Source organism: Bombina bombina, chromosome 2 (genome assembly GCF_027579735.1).
Source record: "Bombina bombina isolate aBomBom1 chromosome 2, aBomBom1.pri, whole genome shotgun sequence".
Lineage (NCBI taxonomy): Eukaryota > Metazoa > Chordata > Amphibia > Anura > Bombinatoridae > Bombina > Bombina bombina.
The window spans coordinates 76343295-76363892 of NC_069500.1; the positions used below are offsets into that span (position 1 = coordinate 76343295).

Genomic DNA, 20598 nt, shown 5'->3' on the forward strand with positions numbered 1-20598 from the left:
ATCAATTTTTCTTTGTTCTCATGCTATCTTGATTTGAAAAAGCAGTACTGTAAGCTTTAGAGCCGGTGTTCTGTTAAGGGACCGAACTTTTGAAAAGAGCGAACCATGTCACTTCCTGTGACGTTACATCAGCTGTTGTACACATTTTGCCCCTAATGCGCATGCGTGGCAGCATCATCACATACCTGGCCGCATACGCCACTGTGAAACTATTTAGACTTGTGAAATGCAGAAGCCTTTCTATAGCGCATGCGTGGGATTTTCTATCACAAATGGGGGGGGGTTTATGGAACGCTGTTTATTCAACAATATATGGGAATTATGGTATAAAACCGATATAAATGTAAGGATATGAAAATGTATAATTATTTAAAAATATTAAAACACATAGAACAATTTATTTGGGTGTGGATGAAACAAAAATATAAAATAACTTAACCTATAACCTCAAATGCATACAAACAACAAGGCGTGCATTCAAAGCACTTCACTTTATGTTTAGTTTAAAATACAACATTACAAAATTATATTTTTGTTGGTAAAGCAATGACAACATGACCAGGCTTTCTACTAAAGTAAAATGGATCGTCCAACACAAGCGAGTGGCGATAGCCTAGTGGCTGTTTGTCATGCAGGATGAATAAACAGCGTTCCATAACCCCCCCCCCCCCCATTTATGATAGAAAATCCCACGCATGTGCTATAGAAAGGCTTCTCAATTTCACAAGTCTAAATAGTTTCACAGTGACGTATGCGGTCAGGTATGTGATGACGCTGGCACGCATGCGCATTAGGGGCAAAATGTGTACAACAGCTGATGTAACGTCACAGAAAGTGACATGGTTCGCTCTTTTCAAAAGTTCGGCCCCTTAACAGAACACCGGATCATTTTTTTGTTCAGCACCTGGGTAGCACTTGCTGATTTGTGGCTAAATGTAGCAAACCAATCAGCAAGCTCTACCAAGGTGCTGAACAAAAAATGGTCCGGCTCTAAAGCTTACAGTACTGCTTTTTCAAATCAAGATAACATGAGAACAAAGAAAAATTGATAATAGTAGTAAATTAGAAAGTTGCTTAAAATTGCATGTTCTATCTGAATCATGAAAGAAAAAATGTGGGGTTAGTATCCCTTTAAGCAAATTAGATAATTGAAGTAAATTGGAATGTTGTTTGAAATTGTATTCTCTATCTGAATCATGAAAGCGAAATGTTGTGTTTCATGTCCCTTTAGTTTGTACTAATGTTTGTAACAATATTATAGAAATAGAGCTCCTTAGCATACCTCAGTATGCTCTCATGGATAGGAGCTAAGTTTCCACAATGGAGAGAGAAACAAAGATGTATATAATGACATAAGTTTAACAACATAAGACGTAAATTGGATTCTCCATCTCAGTAGTTTAATTTTTACTTTAATGTCCTCTTTAAAACTATTCCTATTTGTATATTTTGGAAAAGTAAAAGTCAAACGTGACAAAGTTATTAGGCAAATAACCAAAGTACTTTACGTAAATAAGTTAGTTAGCTCATCAATTCAAAAGTGATTTTCTCTAACTGATTAAAAGACATTTTTATATAATTGCAAAGTGACTGGAAATTAGAATAACAAGTTAGCAATTGCATTAATAAATAATGTTTCTTGATACAAATGCATTAAATAGTGAAGATAATTTGTTAGGTCATTAAGAAGTAATTAGACAGAAAATAAGACTGGAATATCATTACATTATCTAAAGCATTTTGAAGCTAAACATCACTTTTTATTAATTTAAAGATAAAAATGTTCAGTAGTCATACCATTACATAACTGTGAAGTAAAAAATATATAAATGCACATTTGTGGTAATGTGCATTTATATAAAATTTCTTGCACAATAATACAATAGCATCTGCAGTAAAACGCGTAGGAGACAAGTTGAAATAATAGAATTTACATGTTTTAATGATTTTTAACCAAGACAACTTACATTTAGTTTTCAAATGAAGCTGACGGCACATTTTGCCACTTGACACACAAGAACATTTTCACTTAAATTACAATATGCTAACATTATCATAATGAAACATAATTGAATTACCCTATTGTCAACCTACCAAAGGACAACCACAGTATATTAAACTACTACAGGACAACTATAATTACAAGTATAATTTACTTTGTCACACAGCAGTAACTCTGTCTCTGAATCAACCATTTTGATTACTTTCTTATAAAAATACCATTATCTTGAACAGTTTGCTGGGCTACAATGATGATTGTTTTGCATTTAATTCTTAGCAATGAGCTTGACTGCTAGATAACCCTAGTGACCAAGCACTCACAAATTATCAGTGTATGAGAAAAAAGACTATAATGATTTTTTCCCATTATATAAATGAAGACTTTCTACCTTACAAATAGAGTTGAGTTCTCAATACTAATACTTTGGTACAGTTAATATCAAGAATGGTACCTTTGATATTCAAATGATGAAATGTGTTATAATGAAATATTTAACTAATCCAGCGGATGTAAAACATGTGTTATACCTTAAGTGTAAAACAACAGACATGCCTCTATTGGTTAATGAAAATTAACACATCGTTTAATAGACACCTAGGTTTCAGCTGACATAGAAAAGACAGCTAGGACACATCTGTACTCAATCAGGGTTTTCTCATGGTATTATAGACCACAAACCAGTGTTTATGCCAAAACACAAGCCCCGAACCACAATTATACTAGACCTAACTGGAGCTATTTTCCTTGATTTTGCAAAGGCCTTTGACACAGTAGACCACGACATACTACTACTCAAACTAAAAAACTCAGGTATTGGTGATCATCCGCTACCCTGGTTTTGATCATATGTATCAGATCGATCACAATATGTCTCCATTTCTGACAGCGACTCCCTCCCTCTCCCAGTCACGTGTGGTGTTCCCCAAGGTTCCATTCTCGGCCCCCTGCTATTCACATTATTTATAAATGATCTGCCTAATGTCTGCAAATCCTCAACTGTACACATGTACGCACACAACACGGTAATCTATGCAAACAAATCCGATCTGCTGCAGCTTGAAGCAGTGCTCCAAGACCAGTTCACAGAGGTAGAAAAGTAGATCTCAAAAAACAAACTCTTCCTAAACACTGACAAACTGTCACAATGATCTTTGGAACAGGACCTAAACTACACAAACTACAAAATTCCCATCTATGCATCAAAACAAAATCAAATGGCACACTGACCGCAGTCCACTCTTTTAAATACTTGGGTATGTTGTTAGACCCCAATCTATCTTTTGGCCTCCATATAGAAAAACTGGCATCTAAACTTTATCCAAAAATAGGTGCCCTGTACAGAAACAAATCCTGCCTCAGCCCTACTGTAAAGGAAAAGATTGTACAGCAAATGCTGATGCCAATCGTGGATTATGGGGATGTAGTATATGCAACTGCACCGCAAACTCACCTTAATAAACTTTATACGTTGTATAACTTGTTCTGCCGCTTTGTGCTACAATGTAACTACAGGACCCACCATTGTGACATGCTAAAAGAACTAAACTGGCTGTCGCTGGAATCCAGACGCACCCTCCATCTTTCCTGCCTTGTGTTTAAAAGCTTTTCTGGGAAGCTCCCAGAGCAGAATGCTCTCACCGGTTATTCCCACCTCCTATAACCTCTGATCCAGTACCAGCACATTATATAGCTTGCCTCAATACAAAATGAAAGCAGCTTGATTCTCCTTTTCCTACAGAGCGCCACAGTTATGGATTGACCTCCCGCACACTTTCAAACCTTCCCCAAGCCTAATATCCTTTAAGAGATCTCTCTCTGCATATTTCAAAACAGAATGCACCTGTCATGGTTGATTATATATTTCCTACCTGTTCTATGTTAAATTTTTGTGCATATATCATGTATTATTATTGTTTTTGTATTTTATTGTACCCTATTGTATCAATGCAATGTTTTGTGTACCCAGGACATACTTGAAAACGAGAGAAATCTCAATGTATCTTTCCTGGTAAAATATTTTATAAATAAATACTGTTGTAAGGGGATGAGTATATATTTTGCAAATAATAATAATAATAATAACTAGTATTTATATAGCGCCTTTCTCCCAGTGGGACTCAATGCGCTTCTTTTTTAGTGCTCGCTCTTGGAATTAACGAAATCGGCAGCTAAATAATAAAAGTTGTTATTATTACCCAATTTAATGGTACTCATTTTATCAACCTCAGAAGGATGAAGGGCTGGGTTGACCCTGCCAGGATTTGCACCTGTGACCTTGGATCTTTTAAACAGGCTTTTTTGTAGTCAGGGCATTTACCAACTGAGCTACCTCACCAGCATTATAGCCAGATATAAACTGAACGAAGAATTAAACAACATCTTATTTCTCCCAGCATCCTTGACTCTGATTGACTGCTGTTCTCAGCTATTCTTTTAATATTTACAACTATGTCATAGTTTCCATTGCAGTTGATAACTGTGTAAACTAATGGCAGCAACAAGTTTCTTTATTAAAGTCTGTGGAGATTTTTCATGTTACCACCAGTGTACACAGTTTACAGCAGCGTTGGAAACATAGTCTATGTTTGCAAGCAATATTTTGCTCCTAGGTGTTAATGTTGGCTAATTCCAGGCATGTCTCACTAAGCAACTGGTTGCAAAGGCTTTTATTGCTCAGTAAATTCATTTAGGAAACAACTTGTTAAAATTTAAAATATAGCTATGGTGAGAGTCCTATCAGAGTTGTATTTGAAGAGAAATGAGGTGTGATGCTACAATCCACGTGGCTATATTAACTGTTTGTAAAACATATTTTTGCATAAGGGGACCACTCTTATCTAATCCCCTGCTGTTCTAGATTGCTTGTTTTATCATAAAACAAATTCCCAGTTTGTGTAATATTTATATGTGCACAGGTGAAAAATTTGGTTTGTACGAAAGATTCTTTTCAGATTTTTGTTTTGTTCCGCCGAATTTCGTCCATACAGGTATTCCATTAAGATGACAATTGAATTTGGATTTGGATTTGTTACAGTTATTTCCAATGAGAAAAGCTAATATAGACAATCAATATTAATAAAAATCTTACATTTGAACAATTAAAAGAACCTATCTTTCAATGTTGAAAGAACATAAAACTCTGTATGACTCAATCCAGCATTACTGTCTGACAGACTGTCACTAACATAAGTCATTAGCCATGCTATAATTGGATTGGACAGGGGGCAATGGGCAAATGAATTGTAAGACCCGCTGTACATCATTACAAACAAAACAGCTTATTAACCAGACAATATAATTCCTTCTCCCATTTCTTCACCTTTATTTTTTTGGTGCCAAATGGCAGGAAAAAATTAACAGATTTTGTCATGCAATCATTAATTTTTCGCCCATTTCATCCTAAAATATATTTGGTTGTTCATATATAAAATGACTCAATGTATTAGCAAAATTCGTACGAAATTGCATTTGTCCAAAATCTGAATGCAGTATTATATATTTTTATTTAGAGATGAAGTATCAATAAATCGTCCTACTTAATAAGGGCAAAAATTAATAAATAAATAAAATACTGTTATAAAACACGACTACATTTAGTTACTATTCAGTACTGTATTAAAATATATATATATTTTAGTGACAGCATGCCTAGAGTCAGAATGTAATTTTAAGGCAGGTGAGCTGTTTTACTATATATATATATATATATATATATATATAAGCTAATGTTCCATTGTTAGCGTGCTTAACAACTTGTATGAATATATAGCTGTATCCTTGGATAGGTATATATACGTATCTGTCACTCCTTGATTCAAGGGGGTGTGCAAGATTTACCTTTACCCTATTGGTGCAGCTCAGCTTTAAAAGGAGACTCACCTGTGGTGTCTAATCACCTCTAATGAAGCTCAGGTACGCCTGCGCGAAACATGTCAGGTGTTTCTTTTGTCTGACTATGTCCTTCATTCCTGGATGAATAAACGCTACTGATTACACCAGCACTTTGGTCGCCTGAGCAGTGTTTGCCTTTGTTTTATATATATATATATATATATATATATATATATATATATATATATACAGCTCACCTACCACATTGTAATTACAAGCAAGCTGTCACTAAGCCACAAGCAAACTAACAACAAAAAAAAAAACACAAAGGGAAGATGCATAATATTCAGTTTAAAAAAAAAAAAAAGACAAAGTAGATTCCGGCGAGATAATATTATCTGATAGTAATCCAATTTCTGAGGTATCTCATGCATTGAAAATCAGACAATAACATAGAGATTTCAGGCTTTCATGTTAAAATAATACAGAATTCAAATACAATTGATATGCACTTCTGCCTCAGGGTCAAGCATTCCACCCTACCAATAAAGATTATCTTGTCTGTATGTCATTCAAGGATCAGCAAGGAAACATTAATGGAAGAATTTTTATATTTTCTTTTTTTTAAAGAGAGATAATGATATCCTGCTATATTTTTTCTTGTAGTAGTTATTTAGAGTTGTTATAATCATGTTATTATTAGTTATGAGCAGGGTAGATAGTCTGAAAAAACAACATTATTTTAAAGATAATATGGAATTAAAATTAGGAGTCTGTGGGCAAATTTTGTTAATTGCTTAACAACCACTGGTGTATCCTGTACAACAGCCATTTGTAGCGCTCAAAGGTTTTAGAAGTGCGGAGTCTTGTAGACAGCAGCAAGTTATGCAGAAATAGTGCTCATACTCTTACAGCCCTGAAAGCAATACAGACGGCTGATGTACAGGGTATGACACCATCATTAAGGGGTTAAATTAAAAAATAAGTATAAAAAACATTATTTAGCTAATATAGGGGTAAATAACACTTCTAGATGTTGCATAGAAATTGAGTGATCAGTAAAGAAATGTATTTATATTTGCCCATAAATGTCCACAGCAAAAGAGAGAAAAAAAAAAAAAAAGGTTTGTTCCTGGGCTGAAAACAAATCACATTTTGCTAACAAGGTAACATTTATTTTGGATGCAGATATTCTGCAATAAAATAATTTATTTATTATAAATAGACACAAAACAGCAACATAAAAAAATATGTGACATGAAATACTGAAATAATAATGTTATTTAAAAATAAAAGTAATTTGACAAATTACTTTATGGTGAAGATCAAATGTTTTTGGCTTTAAGGAATGATCCCATAGCAGAGGTGGTATAGCATACTGTAATGATCCCCTAGCAGAGGTGGTATAGCATACTGTAATGATCCCCTAGCAGAGGTGGTATAGCATACTGTAATGATCCTCTAGCATAGGTACAGATAGCTCAGCATGCTAATGCAGGTTTGATCTCCGGCAAGGTCCACTCAGCCTTTCATCCTTACAAAGTCGATAAAATGAGCAGCGTCTTGAGACCCTTCAGGGTGATTAGCCGCTTTTTACAAGTACCCAATACATACATAGCATACTGTAATGATCCCCTAGCAGAGGTGGTATAGCATACTGTAATGATCCCCTAGCAGAGGTGGTATAGCATACTATAATGTTCCCCTAGCAGATGTGGTATAGTATACTGTAATGATCCCCTAGCAGATGTGGTATAGCATACTGTAATGATTCCCCTTGCAGAGGTTGTATAGCATACTGTAAAGATCCCCTAGCAGAGATGGTATAGCATACTGTAAGGATCCCCTAGCAGAGGTGGTATAGCATACTGTAATGATCCCCGAGCAGAGGTGGTATAGCATACTGTAATAATTCCCCTTGCAGAGATGGTATAGCATACTGTAATGATCCCCTAGCAGAGGTGGTATAGCATACTGTAATAATTCCCCTTGCAGAGGTGGTATAGCATACTGTAAAGATCCTCTAGCAGAGATGGTATAGCATACTGTAATAATTCCCCTTGCAGAGGTGGTATAGCATACTGTAATAATTCCCCTTGCAGAGGTGGTATAGCATACTGTAAAGATCCCCTAGCAGAGGTGGTATAGCATACTGTAAAGATCCCCTTGCAGAGATGGTATAGCATACTGTAATGATCCCCTAGCAGAGGTGGTATAGCATACTGTAATAATTCCCCTTGCAGAGGTGGTATAGCATACTGTAATAATTCCCCTTGCAGAGGTGGTATAGCATACTGTAAAGATCCCCTAGCAGAGATGGTATAGCATACTGTAATAATTCCCCTTGCAGAGGTGGTATAGCATACTGTAATAATTCCCCTTGCAGAGGTGGTATAGCATACTGTAAAGATCCCCTAGCAGAGGTGGTATAGCATACTGTAAAGATCCCCTTGCAGAGATGGTATAGCATACTGTAATGATCCCCTAGCAGAGGTGGTATAGCATACTGTAATAATTCCCCTTGCAGAGGTGGTATAGCATACTGTAATAATTCCCCTTGCAGAGGTGGTATAGCATACTGTAAAGATCCCCTAGCAGAGATGGTATAGCATACTGTAATAATTCCCCTTGCAGAGGTGGTATAGCATACTGTAATAATTCCCCTTGCAGAGGTGGTATAGCATACTGTAAAGATCCCCTAGCAGAGGTGGTATAGCATACTGTAAAGATCCCCTTGCAGAGATGGTATAGCATACTGTAATGATCCCCTAGCAGAGGTGGTATAGCATACTGTAATAATTCCCCTTGCAGAGGTGGTATAGCATACTGTAATAATTCCCCTTGCAGAGGTGGTATAGCATACTGTAAAGATCCCCTAGCAGAGATGGTATAGCATACTGTAATGGTACCCGTAACCCTAGCAAAGGTGGTATAGCATACTGTAATGATCCCCTAGCAGAGATGGTATAGCATACTGTAATGATCCCCTCTGTACCAGACTGCCCCCTTATTTAAGTTATTTTAACAGACTTGCATTTTAGCCAATGAGTGCTGATTCATAAATAACTCCACAGGAGTGAGCTTGATGTTATCTAAATGGCACACACGAACTAGCACTTTCTAGCTGTGGAAAAACTTGCAAAATGCACTGAGATAAGAGGCGTCCTTCAGCAGCTTTGAAATTAGCACATGAGCCTACCTAGGTTTAGATTTTAACAAAGAATACCCAGAGAACAAAGCAAATTTAATGATAAAAGTAAAATGGAAAGTTTAAAACTGCATGCCCTATCTGAATCATGAAAGTTTCATTTTGAGTCACCAATCACTAGCTAGCTCCTGGGCTTACCAAGGTATGCTTTTCAACAAAGGGTAGCAAAAAAAGGAAATAAATTGATATTAGGAGTAAATTGAAACATCTGAGAAAATTGCACGCTCTGTCTGAAACATGAATGCTTAATTTTGACTTGTGTGTCTCTTTAAACAACTCTGATCATAGGATTCTATTAAATGGATAAGAATTGCTAAGAAATAAAACTTGATCTTAGTTGGTATGTGATTTATTTTAGAGAACCATATACTGGGGTCCATTTATCATTGTGCGGATGGACATGATCCGCTATAGCGAACCATGTCCGCTCTCCGCTGCACATTATTATTATTCTTTATTTATAAAGTGCCAACAGATTCCACAGCGCTGTCCATGGGTAACAAAGATAAAAGGACAGTACAATATGAGACACCAGACACTCAATCAAAATTAAACTTTCATTATTCAGATAGAGCATGCAATTTTAAACAACTTTCCAATTTACTTCCATTAATAAAATGTGCACAGTCTTTTTATATTTAAACTTTTTGAGTCACCAGCTCCTACTGAGCATGGGCAAGAATAAGTGTGTATGCATTTGTGAATGGCTGATTGCTGTCGATTGATATGTGTATGGATTTGTGATTGGCTGATGGCTGTCACATGGTACAGGGGGAGTGGAAAAAGACTTAACTTTTTAAAATTGTCAGAAAAAAAATCCACTACTCATTTGAAGTTCAGACTAAGTACTATTGTATTGTCTTGTTATCTTGCATTTGTTGATTATGCAAATCTACAGTGTTGACTAGTCCTTTAACAAACAAATACAGGGGGAATTGGGAGCCCTGTTCCCGTGGGAACATACAATCTAAATGGGTAGGAGGGTGAGAAACAGGAGGTGGGGACTGCAAAGGTGGGCAAGTGGAATTCATTAGTTACTGATTTGGTGATAGGCTTCCCTGAACAAGAAGGTTTTTAGGCAGCGTTTAAAGAAGGAGAGGTTGGGGGAATGTCTGACAGCTCGAGGAAGTGCGTTCCAGAGGGTTCGTGCCGCACAAGAGATGTCCTGTAGTCTAGCATGGGAGGAGGTAATGATAAAAGAGGCAAGGAGTAGGTCATTGTTGAATCTTAGGGGACGGGTTGAAGTATATTTGTTGATGAGTGAGGACAGGTAGGGGGGGGGCTGCATTGGTAAGGGCTTTGAAGGTCAGTATGAGAATTTTGAATTTAATTCTGCTGTGAATGGGGAGCCAGTGAAGGGACTCACAGAGGGGTGCAGTGGATACAGAGCGTCGGGAGAGGTGGATTAGCCTAGCAAAGGCATTTAGGATGGATTGAAGGGGGGAGATGTGGGAGAGAGGAAGGCCAGTTAGTAGTTTATTACAGTAGTCAAGCCAGGAAATTACTATAGCTATTTAGTAGTTTCAGCACTCAAAAAAGTACGAATTTTGGAAAAATTGCGTAGGTGGTTGCGACAGGATGAAGAGAGCGATTGGATGTGGGGTATGAAGGACAGATTGAAGTCAAATGTAACTCCTAGGTAGAGGACTTGGGGTGATAGGGAGATAGTGGTGTCACCAACAGTGATAGTAAAGTTAGAAACTGGAGTAAAATTAGATGGGGGGATTAGGAGAAGCTCAGTCTTGGACATGTTGATTTTTAGGTGCTAAGAGGCCATCCAGGAAGAAATGTCAGATAAGCAGTTGTTGATGTGGGAAAGGACAGAAGGAGAGAGTGCAGGGGTGGATAGGTAGATCTGAGTATCATCAGCATAGAGGTGATAGTTGAAGCCACTGCTACTGATAAGTTTACCCAGTGAGGAAGTATAAATAGAGAAGAGTAGAGGGCCTAGAACAGAGCCTTGAGGTACTCCAACAGACAGAGGCAATGGAGAGGAGGAGTCGCCAGCAAATGAGACAGAAAAGGACCTATTAGAGAGATAAGCATGTATCCAGGAGAGGGCAATATCACAGAGCCCAAGGGAGCTGAGAGTCCGTAGGAGGAAGGGATGGTCAACAGTATCAAAGGCAGCAGATAGGTCAAGTAAGATAAGTATAGAATAGTGGCCATTGATTTTAGCAGAAAGAATATGCTGCCAACATTTATCATTGCACCAGCAGTTCTTGTGAACTGCTTGTGCAATACCACCCTCTGCAGATTCACGACCAATCGGCCGCTAGCAGGGGGTGTCAATCAACCCGATCGTATTCAATCAGGTTGATTTCTGTCCACCGCCTCAGAGCAGGTGGACAGGTTATGGAGCAGCGGTCTTTAGACTGCTGTTTCATAACTTGTGTTTCTGGCGAGCCTGAAGGCTCACCAGAAACAAGGGGCATCAAGCTCCGCTCGGAGCTTGATAAATAGACCCCACTAAATGGCTTGTGACTATTTTAAAAGTTCGACATTTACATAAAGTGAATAAAAAGTTAGTTGAAGCTGTTAATCAATAACAACATTATGAACAATGTCAAATTCTTTTGGAAAGAATTCACAAAATGACATTACATTTATTTTCTCGCATTAATTCCATTTAACGGCTTATAATAAAAATGAGAAAAAGCTTCGCTCTAATCAAAATAAATGGTAAAAATGACCATGCGCTTCATTAAATGTTCAGGATAAGTAATATCACTTTGTCTAGTAATTATAATAAGCATACAATACATATTCTAATTTTTATTACAAGTTTTAAGTATAGTAGGACGTTATAGGGATGCCAGTTCATACTTCAAATAGGCAGCGGCCTAAGAGATTCTTTAAACAGAGAGGAATCTATATGAAATCATAACTTTTGGCAAATCATTTATCCCTGGCATATTCATATAGTCACTTCTTAAACAATACTGTATAAAAAAATACCAAGACTACACTTTTGTCATACCAGAATATGGCAAGAACCATAGCGGAGGCTTTGTCTTACATATAAATTCCATGTAGCCTTTGTTTGGCGTGTAATAGGCCACTCCCTAGAGTATAAGATACACTACTGGGATCAACCAGTAACCTCAGTCCTTTCCACTTTACTGAAGATGGGTAACCATGAACATGGAGACATAGTGCAAATGTAATAACTTAGCTAAGTACTCTGTTATTATTTAGCCTTCTTTGCATTGGATACATTATGTGGTTTTCTTATATTTAGTTAGTTTTACTGAAAAAGCTGAGGGCTATGAACATTAGAATTGTCCTCAATTAAGACCAGATGTTTGTATTTTTCGTGTAATGCATTTTGTAGGTTGTAGGATGTTTGTCTCATGCCATGATATTATTTTCCAAATTAATTCTATTCAAAAGGGGATGAATCGGTCAGTTATGTTTTTAAACACAGCACTTTCTCACAGAGCCTAAGATACTTGTACTATCTGGCAATGTCTCAATTTGTTAATTGCTGACATGATACAAGCCCCACTGGTGCTCTGAGCAACTGCATTATTTAATATGTTGCTGCACTGAGAATATCTAGCTAAGCTTCACATGCACCTGAAGAGAACAATGTTAACACTAAAATAATGGTAACCTTTTACTATTTTTGCCAGTACATGTACACTGCAAATATATTTTTACACAAAAATGTCATTCATCTTCGTGCATTTCAATTTTGACCAGAATGTCTTTTTAATCAATGGTATATTTATAGTGAGAGACGGGTATAAATAGTTACAAAATTTTTTTTGGGGGGGCTTAGGTGGAACCTGTTTCTTAGTGCACTAGAGAAATAAATGTGACTGTGCATTAAGGAAATATGGTAACTGTATTTGATATGTTGAACTCCATTTCTTATCTTGCTCATATTTATCAATCTCAGTTTACTTTGTAGTTTTCACTGCTCATATCTCTGTGTTCACATGAGACTTGTAAAGATAGCTGTTTACAGATGCTGAGCTTTTTTTCTTGCTGCGTCTAAAATAAGTTATTTGAAATCTGCATCACAGTTTTTAAGGATATAACTTGGCTAACTGCCATCCAATATGAATGAGTTTTCCTTATCAGTCTGTGGGTAATCACCATGGTTTCACAATAAATATAAAGATAATATATATATATCTTAGAAACATAGAAATATTTTTATAGATACCATGAAAATATTGTGATTCTCAATGAGATGTTTAGGTACATTTACATAGCACTGTTCTGGCAAAATAAATTTAATGCTGATATATTTTTCTTACAATCTGTTTTGTGATCACTTACACATTATATATTATTTTTTCTCTATTTTAGTTCCTCCACGTTTTATAAATCACCCATCCAACCTCTATGCATATGAAAGTATGGACATTGAGTTTGATTGTGCTGTGTCTGGAATACCGCCACCGACCGTGAAATGGACAAAGAATGGAGAAGTGGTTATTCCTAGTGACTACTTTCAAATAGTGGTAAATATGTTGGGGGGTTTTCTACTCTATTTGCATTATTCCACAAAGTCTTTAATTGTTTGATTACTTTGTTCCACACTATGAAATAGCACAGTAGTTACAATACATATTTTTGGAATGACACAAAGTATACAAGTTTACAATAACACAGCCAATATACATTTTAAAGACTGTGGATTTTGGACATTTTTCCAATTCACAAAAACATTATAAAATTAGTTTACATTCATTTAAGGGACCCAGATGTCAAAATTCAGCTTTCACAATTCATACAGAGCATACAATAAAAATAAAAAAAATATTTTCAATATATTCTGTTGTCAAATGTACCTATTTTGCTTGGCATCCTTAGCTGCAAAGCAAAATAGGTAAATTTGACAATACTGAAGAGAATATTGAAGTAGCTGAATAGAGTGCAAGTGTTTTGAGCAATATGTGACCGCAACCTGTAGAGTAGCTTCAGTCACTCTGTGGTAAACTATATGGTAAAATAAGCAAGTGCTGTATAACTAGAAGTACTGTTTAATAAAGAGAGTAAATCTATCTTTGAATAGGAAATGTCTAAGCAGTGTATGAAGCAAAGTGAATGCAGAGCTGTGAGTGTTCCCTACTTTCACTCAGCACTGCTTGTTGCACCTAAAGCTCTCTCTACAAGTTAATTGTAAAACATTGATTCAGACACATGTGCCATATGCTCCGAGCCCTCATAAAAGGGGGCCAGGATTCAACAAAGTAGAAGTACATTTTCTTCATAAACGGGGAGAGTCCACAGCTGCATTCATTACTTTTGGGAATACAAACCCTGACCACCAGGAGGAGGCAAAGACACCCCAGCCAAAGGCTTAAATACCTCCCCCACTTCCCTCATTCCCCAGTCATTCTTTGCCTTTTGTCACAGGAGGTTGGCAGAGAAGTGTCAGAAGTTTCGGTAGTCTCTTATGGAGGGTAGTACTCTTCGGAACGGGACTGGAGTTTTAAGTAGTCCAGTCAGCCTTTCAGTGAGAGCATGGATGTAAGTTAGGGTCTGGAGATGCAGGGAGAGTCCATCCCGACTCATATTAACAGCTCCTTAAGCAAACAGCGTTGACAAGTTTCGCTGCCTGTTTTCTTCACCCAAGTCCATGTCAGAAACAACGCTACTATCTGTCACACTTGAAGGGCTGTGTTCCCTTTCCACAGCATAGATTCTGCAAAGATTGTTTAATTTTATTTTCATTATGGAAATGTAATGTATGAAGAAGTCAGTGTCCCAGTGGGACTCCTTTTATCTTATGGAATCAAGGGTTTAATATCTCATGAGGGGGGTTATTGAACAGGAGGGAACTTTAATCATGTTTGTTATGTGATTCGTCTGCTAATGTGTAGTGATACTTGGGCTCATGGCTTTTTTTCGGAACATAGGCCTTTATTGAAGGCTGCATGGTTTTTACGGACTGGTGCACTTTTTCTTGGACTGCAAGGTGCATCTCGTGACCAGACATGGTCACGCTCCTGTCCTCCATTTCTGTATTCCTGACCATGTGGCGATGGAGAGATTCTGTTTTGCTAGAGTTGGGTCATAGGAGGTGGTGAGTGCCCCAGCCATTGGGGGTGTAAAAGGGTGCCGTTTTCTTTTTTGTCCATATTTATAATTTCCAAGTTATGGAGGATTCTGATTTTTCGGAGACGGATGTCTCTGATTTAGATTCTTCTTCTTGCAAACAATATGTAAGGGCCCGGGTGATCCATGCCCATGAGTTATGTTTGGAATGCTGCTTTTTAGTGTTCTGCTCTCCAGAATAAGGGATCTTAGAGTCCGCTGAGCCATCCGCCCTGGGGATTCTGTTTCCTGCAAGGCGCGTGCCCCAGAACCTTCCTTTGCTACACAGGCAGGTGTCCCGAATGTTGTTTATCCTTCTCCGGAAGGTGACTTGTTTCCTCTAGATGTTACTGCACGGTTCCGCATGGCCATATCAATGGTGTTAGCACACTTACAATTTCCACCTTGTCCATGTTCTGGTAACCAGGGCTCGTCATGCGCGGGATTGTCTGGTTCAGATCAGCCTTCTGGGGAAGCGGTTTCCTCTGAAGCTTCAGGGGTTCAATCCTCGGGCCAGGGTCGTTTGTTGCCCCGGCGGAGGTAAGTCTTGCTTTTCGTTATTGACTGGCATGCCTTCATGTTCTGTTTAGGCATGTTTTGGCAATGCTAGAGGATCCCAGGCCTCAAAGGTTGGTGGATCCTCGATCTTCCGTTTCCAGATGGCAAGCAGGGTTAGATGACGGGGGAGGATGAATCAATCTTCTTGTTGTATATATATTTTTTAAGTATCTTCTTCCAGTTCTGAGCTTTGGAGGAATTGGATCACTGTTCGGCTGGTCCTGTCAGTGTGTCCGTACTTCTGAGCATTAACGTGCGGGTGTTGCCTTCTTTTATTTGGATCCGGTTAGGATGTAATTTCTATTTATTTCTGAAAGCTCGTGTTGTTATAAGTTTTTCCATTGGAAATATTTCTTCTCTGGAAATTGATACTAGCGATTTTGTGGTCGCATTGGAGCTTCTGCGGAAGTTATATGAAGGGTTTGGACATGTTATGTCTGTCGTTTGTCTGTTTAAATTGTCTATGCCTTGCGGGTTGTGACTTTCAGTGGCCTTGGACAGTACTTGGATGCCCTATGTATCAAGCTGGTCTTGGTTGGGTAATAGTTTCTGTCCCTTGGGGCCTATGTCAGCCACGCGGTGCCCGTTATGCTTGGCTTGTCCAGTTGGGGTGTCGAGTGGCTCACTCTGGTTTTTGAGTTTAGTTTCTTGATCCTGTACAAGTTATAGTTTTCCTAGATGCCAGGCTGGTCCTCGTTTATCTTCTGGGGGCGTCAGAGGGGATTATGCTCAGTCCTGCTTGTCCTATCCATGTTTAGCGGGGGTTCCGAGGTTCAGATCCTCTGTAGGCTCCTGTTGTTCTTCAGGTGCTAGATTTTCTTCTCCTTCCCAGAGTGGGTTAAGGGTTTGGGTTTCAATGGAAATCTGTGGTGCCGGTGGCCTTTACTTGTCTCCTCTTTTGAGGATTCCTTTGAAGTCTCAGTTTTTCCTTGATCTCTTCTTTTGGGTCGAAGTGTTAGGGCTTGTTGTCCCTTTTCCTTGGGGCTGGCGTTTTGGTCATCGGGTTCAGAAAGTTTGGGCCCTTTGGATTTCTGCTTCTTTTGGGATCTCATTTGCTCCCATAATTTGGAGTTTTGCAGATTATGTTGTCTCCTTTTTTCCTTGGGTGTGCCTAGGCATTTTGGGTTGCTAGGGGTTAGGATGCCTGGTCATCGTATGTTCCTCGAGCTTTAGGGGCTTATGGGAAGTTGATCCTAGTTGGATCTTGGAGATTTTGGTTATCTGCTCAATCCAGTTTTCTAGTTATGAGCATTGCTCTCTTGTCCATTTTTGCCCTGGTCTTTGGACTTAGTGGGTGCTATCTCTATAGCCCTTGGAGGCCTACCAGGGTAGCTGGGGCATTCTTCATTGCCTAGCACCTTTTCAGTGGGGAGTTTATATTCCACTGTAAGTGTATTTGTTGCACTCTGTATCTGTTATATAGGAGAACACAGTGCCCAGGGTACCTTGGACATGATGCCACACAATGGCTTAGAGGGAACTTTGCTGCTTGAAAGCTGAAGGTCAAGAGTTCAAATTCAGCTGTGGCTATGTCCTCTTCGTTAAATATGCCCTACAATTTTCCTTGTTGTGGTTGCATCGCCTTTTGTGCAAGGTCTGTTCTGGTGGAGGTAATTATTTTGTTCCTTGTCTTTGACTGGACATTTGGTTCTGTATCCAGATCCATTTGGACTGGTTCAGGATGGCACAGTTTCCTGGTGCGGGGACATCTTATGTTCCTATGGGAGGTTTTTTTTTCTCTTCTCTGAGACTTGGATATTCTGCTGGACGGCAATGGGGGCCGGTTGGTTCTTTCTTTGGTTTTTGACCCTTTGGGTCCTTATTCAGCTTCCTCTCCATATTTGTGTGGGGTACGCTGTTTTGTTTTGTTTTAGGTTTGCCCTACCTGGGGTGGACTTGGCATTCCACAGTATCCACCTGGTGCTTGGAGGTTCTTTTCTCCATCTGTTTAGTGGGGTTGTCCCTTCTGCCTTGCGGGCAGGTTGCCAGGTGGAAATGTGCCATTCTTGTAGAGTGTCTCCTTTGGGAGTGTCCTTTGTCTTGTGAAGGGAGCTGCATCTGGGTTCTTGAACCCAAGCTCTTTTGGGGGGCTGGATTCCTCTGGTTTCTTTCCTGAAAGTCTTGGGTAGGTAATTTTCATTCCTTTGTCTTTCAGACATTGCCAGTCTATTTGTGCTGGGTCCGTTGCCCGGAGTGAGGGTTAGGGATCTGTCTGATCTGTTAGATTTTGTGAGCCTCCCTTGGGTTGGCGTTTTTGCGGTGGATCCTTCCTCGGCAGGTAGTCATTTCTCTATGGGTTCTATACACTCTTTCCTGCTTTCTTGGCAAAGTGTTTATTGCAAAATTGTCTTTATATAGACAGTCCTGTGCAGCTTCTATCTTGATTAGCTAGGGTTGGGGGCTTGTGTTTGCTTAAACCCTTTGCTACAGGAAGTCTGGGGCTTCTACAGAGCATCTTCAGTTTTTCTGATGCTGTTTTTTTGTGGCTCCCGGAGACGGTTTGTCTTTCAGTTGCTCTGTCTGGGGTGTGAGTATGCTTTCTGCGTAGGGGAGGGATTCCTCCTCCTCAATTTAGTTTCAGGGTTTTTCTTTGGTCCCTTGGACTACATTCAGATGGGGGTTTGGGATTTGTCTCCCTTTGCTCAGCTAGTTTTTTTTTTTCCTTGTTGCCCTAGTTCCTTGGTGTTCCTGGGGGTCCTTGCAGACTTCCATGTCTGAGTCCTTCTTTCTTACCTTTAGGAAGACTTTGGATGTTTCCTCTCCTTCTGGTTGGGGTTGAGTTTATTTTGGGCTGAGATCCTGCAGGATTTTGTCTCCTCAGAGGCTCTTGGGCTCGGTCGAGTGTAAGGATCTGAGCAGTCTTTATTAAGGGCCTTGCTGGTTCTAACTGATGGGTGGTTACTCTGGCATTTTTTTCCTTTTTGTTCCTCTACTTCTGAAGACACAGTTTTTTTTGTCGGGAGTTGGGGTGTTTTTAGGCTATGGTGCCTTTTTGTACCCGCCTGTTTTGCATTCAGTGTCCTCTATAGCTTGGGTATTGTTTTCCCAAAAATAATGAATGCAGCTGTGGACTCTCCCTGTTTATGAAGAAAAACTTAAATTATGCTTACCTAATAATTTTCTTTTCTTCAAACGGGGAGAGTCCACAGCTCGCCGCCCGTATTTTTTGTGTGGGGCGGCCGTAATTTTTGTTTCTATTCTTCTGGCATCTTTTTTGACCCTAATGACTCTCCTACTGTTCCTTGTTCCCTTGGCAGATTGACTGGGGGATGAGGGAAGTGGGGGAGGTATTTAAGCCTCTGGCTGGGGTGTATTTGCCTCCTCCTGGTGGCCAGGTTCTGTATTCCCAAATGTAATGAATGCAGCTGTGGACTCTCCCCGTCTGAAGAAAAGAAAATTATCAGGTAAGCATAATTTAAGTTTTTAATAATAGAGTAAATTGGAAGTTGTTATTTTTTCTACCTGACCATGTTTTTTCAATAGAATGTCTAAAATGTGTACACTGGCCTTGCAAGTGTATTGCAAATTCAATGGACTGATAGTTCTGAAATTTGTAAACAAAGCCATTGAAGTGCATGTTAAAGTTGAATCTTGTGGGGGGGGGGTGGTTACTGCTTGACAGCTTGTAGTTGTTTTTTTTTTCCCCATAAAAAGGTTTAGACTTGCTCAGGGCACATCTACAGATAATCCAAATCAACTCACAAAAGTCTTCCTATATGAAAATGTTATGGGCTAAATGTTTAAACTGCAGCTTCATAAATCTGCTCACATAGCATGTATTTTTATGGCAGGTTTTTTTTTTTCAAAGGTTTGCCCACTAGCTACATATTTTCGATTAAACTTTTGCACCAGTGATTTCCCCACAGGTACCATTCCGCAAAGAGGACTTAAACTGCAGCGCTGAACAGCTGACATGTTAAGACTTCCTGTTGCTCGCAGACACAATTTTCATCCACTGTGCAATAGGGAAAAGAGACAAGACATGTCAGCAGTTTAGTAAAATTGGCATATACTTACTTAGTGTATCTAAACATCCAAAGGGCTTTTGAGTATGGACAGTAAAATAAAAAAGGCAAAATACCTGTAAGTCTTAACCCCTTGAACACCAAACAAGGCTACACTCTGTTGATATGTAAAGTATAATAAATTATATAAAATAGCAGCAATTAAGGGAGAATCACATAAGAATTTAGAATTTAAAACCCAGATTTTTATTGACTATGGGCCAGATTACAAGTGGAGCCATATTTAATGCTTCTGCTCGAGCGTTAACTCTGATAGAAGCAAGCTTTTTGCATGCATCGTATTACAAGTTGAAAGTAAACTGTTTGTGCTCTTGTGCTAACATGAGAAGCATAAAAATCCGAACTTACAATATTGCGTGTGTTATAAAATATTCCCCCATAGAAGTCAATGAAGTAAAAAAAAGTGGAAAGAAACCTAACACCCTTCTTGCGTGCAAACCGGTTCGCATATTCTCAAGTGCGCTAACCTTCATAGAAAAATATGTTCTATGTATTCATAAATACATATTTCTACATATATATGATGGTATTTGCATATATATATTATTTATATATATATATATATATATATATATATATATAAAAAAAAAAATATATATATATATATATATATATATATATATATATATACAACATATAGATGATTATATATATAGGTATAGATATATATAGGAATGTCTATTTCAAAATACATAGAACATATTCTGCTATGAGAGACAAAATGTGGAAACAAATCCAGACAATCACATTGTCTGATTTGGAAAGAATTTATTTGCATATTATGGTGGAAAATAAGTATTTGGTCACCTACAAACAAGTAAGATTTCTGGCTCTCACAGACCTGTATCTTCTTCTTTAAGAGGCTCCTCTGTCCTCCACTGATTACCTGTATTAATGGCACCTGTTTGAACTTGTTATCA

The 20598-nt window shown here is 38.5% G+C and overlaps 1 protein-coding gene across 1 annotated transcript in view; it reads left to right on the plus strand.

Annotated features, from left to right (window-relative positions):
- Positions 1–20598, plus strand: part of DCC (DCC netrin 1 receptor) — a 980012-nt gene that overhangs the window by 583702 nt on the left and 375712 nt on the right. The window contains exon 6 of the mRNA XM_053701117.1: positions 13362–13516. Within this exon, the coding sequence (XP_053557092.1) occupies positions 13362–13516 (155 nt within the window). The remainder of the gene's footprint in view (positions 1–13361; positions 13517–20598) is intronic.